This window comes from Carlito syrichta, unplaced genomic scaffold, assembly GCF_000164805.1.
Source record: "Carlito syrichta isolate Samal-C Ts95f unplaced genomic scaffold, Tarsius_syrichta-2.0.1 Scaffold289150, whole genome shotgun sequence".
NCBI classification, from domain to species: Eukaryota; Metazoa; Chordata; class Mammalia; order Primates; family Tarsiidae; genus Carlito; species Carlito syrichta.
The window spans coordinates 334,891-349,311 of NW_007233246.1; the positions used below are offsets into that span (position 1 = coordinate 334,891).

General features: G+C 35.5%; 1 protein-coding gene across 1 annotated transcript in view; it reads right to left on the reverse strand.

Annotated features, from left to right (window-relative positions):
- FAM13A (family with sequence similarity 13 member A) overlaps positions 1-14,421 on the reverse strand; it is a 311,993-nt gene that overhangs the window by 288,920 nt on the left and 8,652 nt on the right. The window contains exon 3 of the mRNA XM_021710474.1: positions 3,796-3,985. Within this exon, the coding sequence (XP_021566149.1) occupies positions 3,796-3,985 (190 nt within the window). The remainder of the gene's footprint in view (positions 1-3,795; positions 3,986-14,421) is intronic.

Sequence of the window (14,421 nt, forward strand, 5' to 3'; positions counted from 1 at the left end):
GAAATAACTACAAAATAATTAAATAAAATGAATTGAAGTGTCTTACCCTCAAACTTTATACCACCCTTCAAATTTACACAGGTTCTTTGGTTTATCAACATGATAGTTTCAAGTACAAAAAGGTTTCTAGTTGCCTACATAGTAATTAACAACACAGCCCTTTAAAAAGATAGGTGCCAGGTCATTTCCCAGTCAAGAGTCTGATTCAGTAGATACAGAGTGTGGCCAATATATGTATATTTTGAAAAGATTCCACTACTGTTTCTATTTCACATTCCTAGTTAGAATGACTGATTTAACCTACTTAAATGTTTAATTTGTGTTACCTGAATACACTCTATTAAAGTATAACTAAGATTACACCATGGAGAAGTAGAAGAAAACCAATTCCTGTTTCAAATTTTGCCAAAATTTTCCTACATTGATGGTGTGAATATAAACTGGTTCAGCCCTATAGAGTTCATTACAAATGTACATATCCTTTGACCTAGCAGTTTACTTCTAGGAAGTTAGTTTACAGATACACTCGTGTTTGAAATGACACATCAAAGGTTAGTCCTGGAATTATTGTAAACAATAGAAATCTAGAAACAATTCAATGCCCATCAGTATGGGACAGCTTAAAGAAATGATACATACATATAGTGGAACAATCTCCAAAATACACAAATGTGATTTTTAAAAAACAAATTCCAGATAGTGTACATGGTACTATATTTGTGGTAAAGGAAGGCAAAAGATAACACACATACATATGCTTATATATGCATAAAATACCTTTTAAAGAAGATACCAGAAATTAGAATAATAATGCTATTCTGGAGAGAAGAAATGAAGGTCAGGAGACAGGGTTTGGAGGGAAAGAATTTTCACTGTATGTATATTTGGAACCACATGAGTTTAATAACTATTCAAGAAAATGTATGCAATTTAAAAAATTTTAAATGGAAAGGATTTTTACATGATAAGAGTATAATCAAGAAACCATTATTCAATCGGTGTTGGGGAAAAGAACACTGATCATGCCAAAACCAACGTATTATTTTAGATAGTCACAGCTGGCATCCAAATGAACAATATTGAACAGCCCTACTTAACAGATTAAATGAATTACCTAGAAACCCATTTGTATCTACATCAGTGAGATGCAGTTTTACTCAGTATTGTACTGAGTATGTAAATACGTCTGTCAAAACTAACTTAATAACACCTGGTTTCCAGATTTTGTAGGCCAAGCTTCCATCTTCCTGCTGTGCTGTGTATAATACCTTTTGTGTTTAACTGTTTAAGTATTTACATAAATCCAGAACTGTTTTCTAAGAATCTGGTCCTTTTGTAGTTTATCATCATTCAAAACAGGGGGGATAAATCCCATGAGGTAAGAACACAAGCCTGGCTCTTCAGTTTTCAGACCAAAATATCATTTTGTAATCTACATATTTGGTAGTCAGAGCAGATAGATGTTTCTTCAAAGAACACAAACATCTAACTTTTTGAGGAATGAATTGTCTGCCATGTGGTCCCTGTCAAAAGTTGATACATGCCCCTGCAGAGTAATATATGACTGATGCTTCCCATTCATTTCCAGTAAAGGATTCTTACAGCCAGGGAGAATGGACATATAATCCTGGAACAATACAAAACCTGAAGCAAATTGCACAAAGTACAGTAGTATTCCTCCTTATCCACAGGGGATACTTTCCAAGACCCCCAGAAGATGTCTGAAACCCTAATTTATAAATTAGGCACAGTAAGAGATTAACAACAGTAACTAGTAATAGAACTACTGTAATAATATACTATTCACAGTTTTACAGAGAGTTTCATTCTTACCATAGATCTGAACAACCTCAGCATACTTGTTTTTTTTCCTTAAGTGGAGAACTTTCAACTTTTTACTTAAAGGAAACATTGTACAGCTTTTATTTGACATCGCTGAATTGCCAACATCAGTACTTGCACTTTGAGGCCATTATTAAGTAAAACAAGAGTTACTTGAACACAAGCATAGAGTCACTGAGAGAGTGGATCTGATAACCGAGAGCACTACTAAGTGATTGATAGGTGGGTCATGTGTACACGTGGATACACTGAACCAAGGGATAATTCCCATTCCAAACAAGACAGAGCGGGGCAGCACCAGATTTAATCACACTACCTAGAATAAGGAGCAATTTAAGACTCATAAATGGTTTATTTCTGGAATTTTCCATTTGATATTTTCAGATCGTGGTTGATTACAGGTAACTGAAACCTTAGAAAACAAAACACAGACAAGGGAGGACTACTACAAAGAATTTCTTTGGAGTCTCAAGTTTTACATTAAAAATCGCTATAAATTTTATATTCTACTCTTCGATGAGTTCATTTTTGATTTAGTACTGTATAGAAATGTTAATAATGCCAATTGCAAATATTCCCTCAGAATATTTCCTTCCTAAATCCTTTAAAGTTTAGTGGTATTTATTATGTAGTTAGGATTTCTCCCATCACACCACCCTAGTTTTAAAAGGTTATAGGGGTTATGGAAGCATTCTCTCAAATTATCCAGGCTTAAGATTTATTTCAAATAAAATCATCAAAAAGCTGTGGCCTACCTAGCTCTCAATAACTAAGAGAGATATAATTTATCTTTTTATTGTGCAATATACTATATTATTCTATAAATACTTTACATGCTTAATTTTATCACTCCAAAAATAAATGACACCTTCCCAATAGTAGGTTATACATCATAATTTTTTGGTATCCCTACTAAGTATATGAAGATAGTCAGGCATTCAGTAAGTTCATCATTGACCTCAGTTGAAAAAGATACCCGAAAAGTATTTAATAACATTAAAAAATTATGGACTATTAGTTGTACTTTAGTTAACCAAGATAACTCACTACTCATATTAGAACAGTGTATTTTAGCACGTGAAACTAGGAAACGAGTGTAAACTAGTACAACCTCTGTGGAAATCAGTTTGGTGACTATTAAAAGATCTAAAACTTGACCTCCCATATGACCCCAAAATTTCCCTATTGGGAATATACCCGGTGGAAATCAAATCACTCTCTCTGAAAGATACGTGCACACACATGTTTATTGCAGCATTATTCACAATAGTAAAAACTGGAACCAACCATGCTACCCGTCAAAAGAGGACTAGATAAAAAAAAAATGTGGTATGTATACATGATGGAATATTATGCAGCCATAAAGAAGGACAAAATTATGAACTTCGCAGCAACTTGGATGGACTTAGAGTCTATAATAGTGAGTGATCTATCACAGAAACAAAGAACCGAGTATCACATGTTCTTACTCATAAGTGGACCTTGAACAATTATCGTGATACTATAAGAAAAGGATTAACAGTAGTGCGAAACTGCCAGGGTTATGGGGTAGAATTGGCAGCAGTGGGAATCTGCCGGGAAGTGGGGGTCACACCTCATCAACAAGGGTACCTGCAAAATGAACATTTGTATACCTAATCCTGAATTGTACTCCACATATATAAAATTAAAAAAAAAAATCAAAAAAGAAAGAAACTAGGAAACATTCCAAACTAGAAATCTTAGTAGTGAGAGTGATTGCTCCACGGTTAATCAAAATAGTACTGTCAAGATAATGTTAAGCAGTAATGTCCTTTTTTAAGGGAAAAGTATATCACACAATTAACTTGATATTCTAGTGAAGGTGCTTTAGAGGATAGTCAAATCATTTATCATGAGATAATTCACATGGAACATACTCCCTTTATGCAAGGACCTGTTAAAAACTAACAGAACAAAAGCATGACAACTCACCATGCTGTGTCAAGTACTCCACTATGTTCCACACGACAGCTGGAATGCCGTTCTCAGTGAGGCCCTGCTGCTGAAGCTCTTGGAGGCTGACTCCAAACACCTTCTGATAGGTGGACACCCTCTGCTCATTTACTGGCACCGTTACTATCTTTTTCATGTCTTCTTTCAGCCGAACAGCTGATTTACTTTGCTTAAAAGAGCGAAAGAAAAAAGAGCAGTCAGTCATATTTACCACAGGAGGTTGCATGGTTACTGCAGAAACACCTGAATGAAAATGTAAGCGTCTGAGGATGAATAGCAGTCTTCCCTTATTTTTACTTCAATTCAAATCAAAATCTCTAGCATCTCTCACATGTTGCTCAGTGTTATGAGTGGCGCACACTGATAGATTTGTTAAAAGGAGGAAAAGTAATTAGAAACCTAAAGCCACAACTTAGTTGTAGCTAAGAGCAGGAGCAATACACTGCAGTATCTAAGATATATTACTACAGTAACCAAGGGTGTGACTCAAGTACCTGGTTAACAGGAAAATAAAACATTTATAATCACATGCAGATTATGAAACAATAAGATGCTTCTAGAGATAAAAATATATCTAGATGTCATTTTAAGGTAGCTTTACTTTAAAGTATCCAAAAAAAAAAAAATCACAGATTTAGAGTGAACATTTTATTTCCCTGATTTGATTACATCTGTAAATAACTTGGTAATTTTTTGTTGCATTAAATAAATCAAATTCTTGTTGAGGTTCAAAATACCATATCTTTGAAACAGCAATAGTTTAGATAGTCAGTCACAATTTTTAAATTTTCAACAAAACTTTATGTTATAAATTTTAAAATGCAACTTACATTCAATTGATTCAAGTTATTAACACAATGAAAAAATCTGTACACATTTTTTCTTCATTTTAATAAATTTGTAGCTCAAGGAAGAGTAATTTTTTTTAGAGTATATGTACTATATGAATGTTATGTATGTTAGTAAATCCAAACACTAAAAATAATGAAAAGTAAATCCAAACACTGAAACACTAAAACCCATGGCAAATGTAAACCATTTTATTTGGGGAAAGAGGTAGCAGAATTGGGGAAAACTTTTGCTTTTTGCGAATGAATATAGCAACTAACCAAAGTGTAAATATTAACATCAAAAGGTTATCATTTAGTCAGTAAGGAATCCTAAAAGTAGAAACATTACCTCCAATGGAGAGTTAGGGAAACAAAGACCAGAGAGCTAAGTAATTCGTAAAAGTTAATGAACTAGCAAGAGATAGTTTCATCTTGGTCTAGGTCCATGTTCCTCTCCTTAATTTAGATTTATATTAATGTCAAAGTGCAGTTTGTATATAACTATAATGACAAACTGATAAATACTATATATGAAATAAGACAATTACACACAGGCTAATTCAATAATACAATCTCTGAACAGGATACTTATATTTGAATTGCATAATCTACAGAATCGGGTAAACTTTCACTGACATATTTGGATCTTTTATAGGTCATATTTGCAAGCCAGATTTCCCTAGGGAAAACTCAGCAAGTGTAAAGTTACAATATAGATTTAGTATCTATTAATATTACAGATAGGTCATAGTGTTAGCTACTATGAAGTAATAGAATGGGAAAAAATCATGATCTTTGTAACCAAGGAAATTATGATCTTATTAATTAAGCCAACTTTGTAACAACTAATCATTTCTTTTCTTGTGGGTTTATAAACATACCAATCTCCTTCGACTAAATACTTGGGAATTTTCAACCAAGTTAACTGGTGAGCAAGCAGCCAAAAAATAACCAGTAAAAGCAAAACTTTGAAAATAGTCTCAAGTGCAGCATTTTAGAAAGCTGACAATGAGGTTAAATTATCGATTTGATCTTATTTCATCTTCTTACATAGACAATACAGCATAGTGGTTTAGCATGGACTATGAAACAAGACTGCCTAGATTGAATCCCAAACTGACTCTTATTGACTATAACTTGCACAAGTCTCTTCAACTCTGTGTACCTCAGGTTCATCTACAAAATGAGCATACTAAGAGCTCCTATGTCTAGAAACAGACAAGGTAGAAATGAGTTCGTTTACATAATGGAATGAATACAGTGCCTGGCACATTCATTGAGTACTAATTTTTAGAATTTTCTTCTCCTCCTCTTTCTTCTTCTAGGAATCCTGGTTTCTTCTTAAAGTAACAGAGAATCACTTAACCATTCCTGTAGTGAATGTTAGTACAGTGCCAAGCTTACTTTTTAAGAAAGCAACACGGTCGAGACATGTTTGGTTGGTGAATAGTCTGCTGAGCTAATGACTATTCTCCACACAGCGCTAATTTTCTGAAATCTGTAAGCATGGCTTTTGAATAGAAAGATAAAATACTTTTATATACAACTATCAGAATTCCTTGAGGTATCCGAGTTTAAAACTTTGAATGAATGTTCTTCCTGTGACTAGGCCCTGCTCTTCATTTTCTTGGTTAGAACAGCAGACTGTATGTTGCGTCTCTGTAAATAAGGTAACGCGCAATCTTGGCATGTTGACTCAGAAAGTTTTCAAGGAAGAGGCATACCTAACCTCACACATTTTGAAGTGACTGCAGATTAAACTAGTTGTTTACCCAAAATAGAGTTGTGCTATGTGACATCTTTATACATAATCAGAGTAATAACAGAAGATCTGATTATTATTTTAAATTGGTGATCTAATTCAGGCTAATACTTAAAAAATATAGGTTAAAAAATAATGAAACATAGTAGTTATATTCTCATAGTGATACAAGAAGACTTGATTATTGTTTTTAATTGGTAACTAATTCAGGTTGACACTCTTTAAAAAAGTAAATGTTGTTTTAAAAAGCAACAATGAAACATAATAGCTATATTTTCAGAGACATCTGAATTAATCCTTCCTGTGACCATAAATACATATTATAAAGTTCTATTCATCTTAGTTGGAGAAGAAGTCATGTAATAGAAACCAATGAGATGTTTCCAGTAGCTCATACCTAAACTTTTAAAAAATATACAACAGCTTAGAACAAATATAAATATCCTTTCCAGTAAGTAATAAGAAATATTCAATAGTCCCCTAGTCATGAGAAATAAAAATTCCTATAGAAAGGAAAAACCATAACTAAGTCTATCTAAACTGAAACTATTTTGTACTTTTAAGTCAATGATTATATCACTACCCCATTGTAAATTTGAATATTTACAGAGTTTTAGATTCCCTTCAAATACACATCTTAACAATAAACTAAACTAATGCAACAGTTGCTAATTAACGTATTGAGTCTATCTTAACTGTTTAAGTTTTTGTTTGCATATAAATTCCCATCTTCTGCTAGAGTTTAAAGACTGGACTCTATGGAGTTTGTATATGTAAAAGCACTATAGGTTCCACATAAAAAAGACAGCGAAAGAACATAAGGATTTCACAGTTAGGACACTCCTGAGGGATCTTTTAGTGCTTACACTAAACTAAACCCTTATTAGTAAGAAAATCAGTCAGAAAGGGCTACAGTTACAGCCCAGATCTCCTGAGTTTTATACCATTATTTTTTGTTTTAATCATTATGTGCTGGTGGACTTATTTATTTATGTCTTTACTTATTTATGTTTAAAAAAATAGGACAGTTAACAAAATGCACACACCACGACTGTAGTGCATATTAGTGGAACTGGGGCCAGCTAGCTTCCACTTGTTCTTTTTTTAAATAACAGATCTTGTGTTATGGGTAGTAACAGCCCCTTCACTATGAAAAACTCTGATGAGAATACCACTCAAAATGATTGCTCTGTCTCGAGCAAAGACTGGGTTCAATATCCCCACCAGGTGAATCAAACCTTTTCTCCTGCAGGCCACTGATGTTTGAGTGGCTTATCACAAAGAGGAAAATGGTTTGTGCTTATTACAGCTGTAGCACTCTAACAAGATGGTTGATAACTTTTGCCACCTGCATTACTGGAGCTGATGTCCTTCAGCTGCCCTTTCAGATACTGGTCCTTCTTCTGCTGTTCCTCTCATTTGATGAGCTACTCCATTAACTGTCCGTAAAGCTTATGTTTAAGTTAGAACACATTTCTGTTTTGTAAACACACACATACACACACACACACACACACACACACACACACACACGCACGCACGCACGCACATGCACATGTATACAAGTACGCACGTGCAAATTGATAAAAGTACCCTGAAAGGAATCAAAATAATCAAAGCAAATAGAAAGCTAGGGTTTCAAAAAATAAGAGGAAGTCAGAATGATGATGATTGGCTAGGGTAACTTTTGTAGGACATATATTACCTCTTGCAGTCACAACTGCAAATACCTCAGATGGCTTCACTCACTAAATCCTACACTAAGAAACACTAGGAAGGAGGATCGTTTTGTGATTCCCAACTTTACAGAAGGCATGGAGGAGCCAGGAATGTGTTCCAGGTCGCAGCAAGTATGTGCTGCAACCAAGAGTGACACTAAGGCATGCTGAGTTCAGAGGTCACATTCTTAATGGGGTGCCCAAATAGGAAGGGTGAATGAAAAACACATGCCACAAAAATCAGTCAGTTCACTTGCTAGAAATGAGGCACAAATGTCATGTTCTTGTTGCTGAGAGAAACAGGATTATGTACATGTTTCGTAGTCTCCTTAAAACAAAGGAAGAGATGCCTAGAAGCAACATCAATATTTCTGATATTAGAACCTGAATAGAAAAGACTTCCATCAGTATAATAAACAGAATAAGTTTCAGATGCCTTGAGTCTTTATAATAGCTAACTTTTATTGGGTGCTGATATTGTCACAGACCTTGTTGCATCTTAAAATTAATGTTTCTAAGTCTCAAAACCATCTTATCAGTAAATACCCTTGGCTATTTCCACTGAGATAAGAAAACTAAGGCATGGGCCAGGCACAGTGGCTCATGCCTATAATTCCAGCACTTTGGGAGGCTGAGAAGGAAGAATTACTTGAGCCCAAGAGTTTAAGACCACCCTAGGTTACATAGTGAGAACTCATCTCTACAAAAAAGCAAAAAATTACCCAGGCGTGGTGGCGTGCTCCTAAAGTCCCACCTACGAGGGAGGTTGAGGATAAGACAGAAAGGCCTGAGTTTAAGAGGTGGAGGCTGTGGTCAGCTGTGTGATAGTGCCACCCACAGCACAGCAGAGTGAGACCTTGACTCAGAAAGAGAGGGGAGAGGGGAGAGGAGAGTGGGAGGGGGGGAGAGGGGAGAGGGTGGAGGGGAGAGGGAAGAAAACATACCTAAAGTGCAAAGAAAAAAGGAAACTTGTCTAAGTTCATATGGCTAGTAAATTTCACAGCCAGGATGTAATCCCAGATCTTCAGGCTCTAGCTACAACACGCTATGGGATTTCCAGACCTTAATGGTGGCAGTTCTAGGAGGGTCCAAGGGAACAACACAACATGTATGCAACTCTCTTTGTTCAGATTAATATAAAATTCGGTTTTAGACTACTGAAATCAATGGCCTGTGTTTCCTTCAGGCAATCTTCCATGATTTAAAATACCACGAATTTAAGATACTTTGAAGGATAATCAGATTGCATTGCTGATAAAATTCAGAAATGTGTGCCTCAAGACTCTGAAACTGGAGTTAGAGCTAAAACATCGAATGAGGAATGAGTAGAATAGAAAGCCACCCATCGCCAAATAAAAGGAGTGTAAAGACAGCACTGGATGATCCTGAGACATGTTGCTCCAGAAAGCGAGAAAATGCTCAAGGACTAAGGGGGCACGTCAAAAAGACCAGCTTAAATGGGCTCCCATGGGCCACATTTGGTACAGTTGGAGCACCAATCATTACTACTAGAAATAACAAAATATTGTGTGTAGAAAAAAAATCCCTGAATTCATAGTGATATTAAGAGAGAAAAGGGTAAAAAAGCAAAGTCCTCTTTCCAGAAGAATGTTGCAAAGTTAAAGGTAAAAGGAATGTCAGAATTAGAGAATTACCATTTTCCCCACAAATCATTTAATGAATGATTTAAGCATGAACAATCAGCGACTGCTGAAACATCAGACACAAGCTTGTTGGAGAACAAGATTTTCACAGTGTCAGAAAGACTGTCTTACAGATGATATACTACTTTCAGAGAAAAACATTTACCTTTATAAGCATATCTGACTGTAACCACCTTAACCCTTTATTCAAAAGATCAAATTCATCATCACCAATCACAAGAGGACTTGACACTATGTGACCCTGATGTGGTGCCTTTGAGGAACACATCACTTAGAAAGCAACTGTGCCAAAATCATTAAGCTGATGCCAAGTAGCCTACAAATCTAACATCTAGTGTAGAGTAAATACAGAAGCTAGAAGAACAAGTTAAAGGAAACTGTGAAGAAACAAACAAATTCAGAATGAGAGACATTCCAGTAGAATATTAGCTGAACTAGTCATGCGGAAAAGACTGCTTTGGCATTTAGAAGAAGTTAAAATACACAACCTTCAAATATAATATATTAATCTTGATTGGTTCCTGGTTTATTTTTTAAAAATGGATACATGTCATCATTCATTTATCCAAACTCTTGAATGTATAACACAAAGAACGAACCCTAACATAAACTGTAAAATCTAGTTAATAGTAATGCACTGCCAGTGCTTAGTCTACCTGTCAGAGCAATTTTTGAACTCTTTCTAGAATGACCAATAGAGCTGTCATCGTATTACCCATGATGTCCTGAATGTCATCAAAATGTCTTCCTCTCAATATTTCCTTTAACTTTGAGTAAAGAAAAAAGTCATTGGGGGCCAGATCATATAAGTAGGGAGGGTGTTCCAATACAATTATTTGTTTACTAGTTAAAAAAACGCCCTCACAGACAGTGATGTGTGAGCTAGTGTACTATCGTAACACAAGAGCTCCCTCAGGACCATGTCTGCACACAACTTTCTCATTCCAACATCTTCAGTGAAGATTTTCCTGTTTCTCTGTTGATGTTTATTTGGTCTGCTATGCTTCTCACAGTCAGCTGATGATTTTGACATAAAATTCAACAAATTTTTGCAATGTTTTCATCAGTTTTGTTTGTTACTGACCATCGTGACCTCTCTTCATCAGTGACGCTTTCTCTCCCCTCAGTAAAACGTTTAATCCATTTGTACACTGTCATTTTCTTCATGGCATTATCCTCATAAACTTGGACTAATAGGTCCCTAATTTAACTTCCACTTTTGCCAAGTTTAACAAGAAACTCAATGCTTGTGCATTGCTCTAATTCAAACTCCAACATTCTCACTACAGCACACAAAACCATGCAACAACAATTAAGAATGCCCCTCAGGAGAACACCACCACACATCAACACAAACACAGCTGTGAGACACTGATATACCAAGATTATGAAACCTTACCAAGTTGTTTGTACAGTGCTGCCAATGTAAGTTCACTGTGACAAGTTCAGAAACTTAAATGTCAGATCTCATATAAAGCAACCCAAAAGCTAGAAATTAAGCTCTAATGACAGTAAAATGAAAAGAAAAGAAAAGAGAAGAGAAGAAAAGAAAATAAAAGAAAAAGACACAGCCTGATTGCAATACCTATCTATAAACTGACTTCTTTACATGAGAGGGTACTCAAAGAGTGTTTTGTCAGAAAGCCAACAATTATTTACTGAATATACTGTTAAATCAAAGAAATCAGAAATTTTCTACAAATCAATTTTTCTTTATCTAGTCCATTAATTTTAAAAACACAAAACACTGGCCAGGTGCAGTGGCTCAGCTTGTAATTCCAGCACTTTGGGAGGCTGAGGCGGGAGGATTGCCTGAGCCCGGGGGTCAAGACCAGCCTGGGCAACTTGGTGAGACCTCGTCTCAAATAAATAAATAAATAAACAAATAAATAAATAAATAAGCAAGCAAGCAAGCAAGCAAGCCAAGCATGGTAGCGCACACTTGTAGTTCCAGCTGCTTGGAAGGCTGAGGTGGAAGGATTGCCTAAGCCCAGCTGGTGTAGACTGGGCGACAGAGTGAGACTTCAACTCAAATAAATAAATAATAAAAACACAAAACACTGTTTGATATTTTATTAGTTACCCTTAAACAAACATTTCATAATATATAGTATCATCTGCGTGCATTGTAGATCTAAGACAATGGCTGTTAACCTGAAATCCATGGATTGGGAAACCCGGAAAGTACATAAAACATAATACATTTATAAATCATATTCTGAAAAAAGTCTATGATCAGAAAAATCAAGATCCAACAATATTTGAACATTCATAGAAAATTTAGGTTTAAATTTAAAAAAAATTTTTTTGAAAAGAGAACCCATTTGAATTTATGTTTTTCCTATTTAGTTCATTGATTTCTTCATCCCCAAAATATATACTTAAAATAGCTTACATCGCTTTATATTTCACTTACAAGTTAGACTAAAAAAGTTCTACTAAAAAGAAAACTCCCTGTGTACTTCATATTATGGAAAAGTTTAAGAAACTATTAAAAACAAATCCAATAAAAATCTTGTGAATTTTATCACCTTTCCTTCTGAAACCACGCAGTTTAAGAAGATGAAGAAAAATACAGAAGACAGAAAAGTTGTAATCTCCAGTTTAGTGATGCCAGTGATGGAGATGGAGCAGGAAGCTTATGGCAGACATCACGTCAGCACTGGGGCACATCGGTCTCCCAAAGTGCTGGGATTACAGGCATGAGCCACCATGCCCGACCTAAAGTATGTTTTCTTATAGTTTCTGTTTCAGAAACTATTGGACACACGCTTATTTCTTATCTTTGAAATTTAATTTCCTAATTCAATTTTAAGATTTAGATCAACTTACTCTAACACTTCTGGTTTTAACAGTTTTCTTGCCTAATTAGCCCCTTCGTTCCCCTTATATGCTGCTTCATGCTGGTGTGCATTTTCCACCACCATCATTAAAGCTTACTTACAATCTTCTGCACATGAGCATTAAATTAATCCACCAGCTGGCTATGCTTCAAAAAACAGACTCTAAAATAAATAACCTAGGTTCTACTGGGTTTACCCATACTCTCATAGCCTCTTAACATGATTCTATAATTAAGTCATTGACCACGTGCTATGGCCTGAATGTCTGTATCTCCACCCCCCAAATTCATATGTTAAAACCTAATCCCCTGTGCAGTGATGATGTGAGGTAAGATCTTTGGATGGGGGGGGTTAGGTTGTAAGGAACCTGTCCTCATGAATGGGACTAGTGTCCTTATAAAAGAGGCCCAAGAAAGCTTGTTTGTCCTTCTACCATGTTGAAGCACAGCAAAAAGGTGCCACCTATGGAGCAGAAAGCCCTCGCTAGACACAGAATCTACTGGCACCTTGATCTTAGACTCCCAAGTTCCCAGAAATATGAAAAACAATGTTCTGTTGTTTATAAATCACCCAGTCTAAGGTATTCTGCTATAGCAGCCAAACAGGCCATATTTTTGTTTAATTTCTGAATTCTGTGTAACAGAGATGAAAATTCTACTTGCACTGCAGATTTGCAGAAGAAAATACACATGATGGCTTTATTTGCCTTTCACTAACCTAGTCTTCCTCTAATACATCAACCATTGGTTTATTGTGGAGAGAAGCACAACTAAATGTTTAACACTGTTTAAAGTTTGGTCTAAATCCAACAATATAGAGCGTCCCTTCAGATCACAGAATACCTTTCCTTTTAAAAATAAAATAGAATCCCCAATAGTGACAGTATTGGAAAACCAGCTTAAGGTAAAATACAGAGTAGCCTGCCATTTAATAGAGGTAAAATGTTTCTGGTGCTACATAGCTTAGAATATATTTTTATACCAGGCACAGTGGCTCACACACCTGTAATCCCAGCACTTTGGGAGGTGGAGGCAAGAGATTTGCCTGAGTCCAGGTTTGGAGACTAGCCTGGGCAACTTATTGTCTCTACAATAAATCAAAAAATTAGCCAGGCGTAGTGGCGTGCATCTGTGGTTCAAGCTACTTGGAAGGCTGAGGCAGCAGAATCATCTGAGCCCAGCAGGTGGAGACTACAGTGGCCGTAAGCATGTCACTTCACTCCAGCCAGGATGAAATAGTGAGACGCCTACTCAAAAAAAAAAAAAAAAAAAAAAAAATATATATATGTATTTATATGTATATATATTATATAATTTATAATATAAAATAATTTCAAATATATATATATACACACATACTTATATTTAAAATTATTGTTTGATTTGACTTTCATAAAAATCTCATTTTGGCTGCTATTATCCCTGTTTGATAGTTACAGAAACTGACACAGGTTAAGTATCTTGTCCAAAGTCAAACAGCCAGCAAGCAGCCTAGTCAAAGCTCAAAGCAAAGCTATACTATATCTCCTGCCCTCAAACCCTGCCTCATTCCATTTCATGACAAGCTTTCCAAAGCCACAGAACAGTAAGGCATTGCACAATGAAATGCGTAAGTGAAGATGTTTTTGACTACAGTTAACTGAAATTCCAGCTCAAACTGGCTAAAATAATGACATTTATTAACTTATTATAATAATACAATGGAGTTCGGGGGGAAAAGGACTCTTGGTGGATTAATCCATGGTTCTTAGATGTCACCACTATTCTGCCATTCGTTGCTGTATAAAGT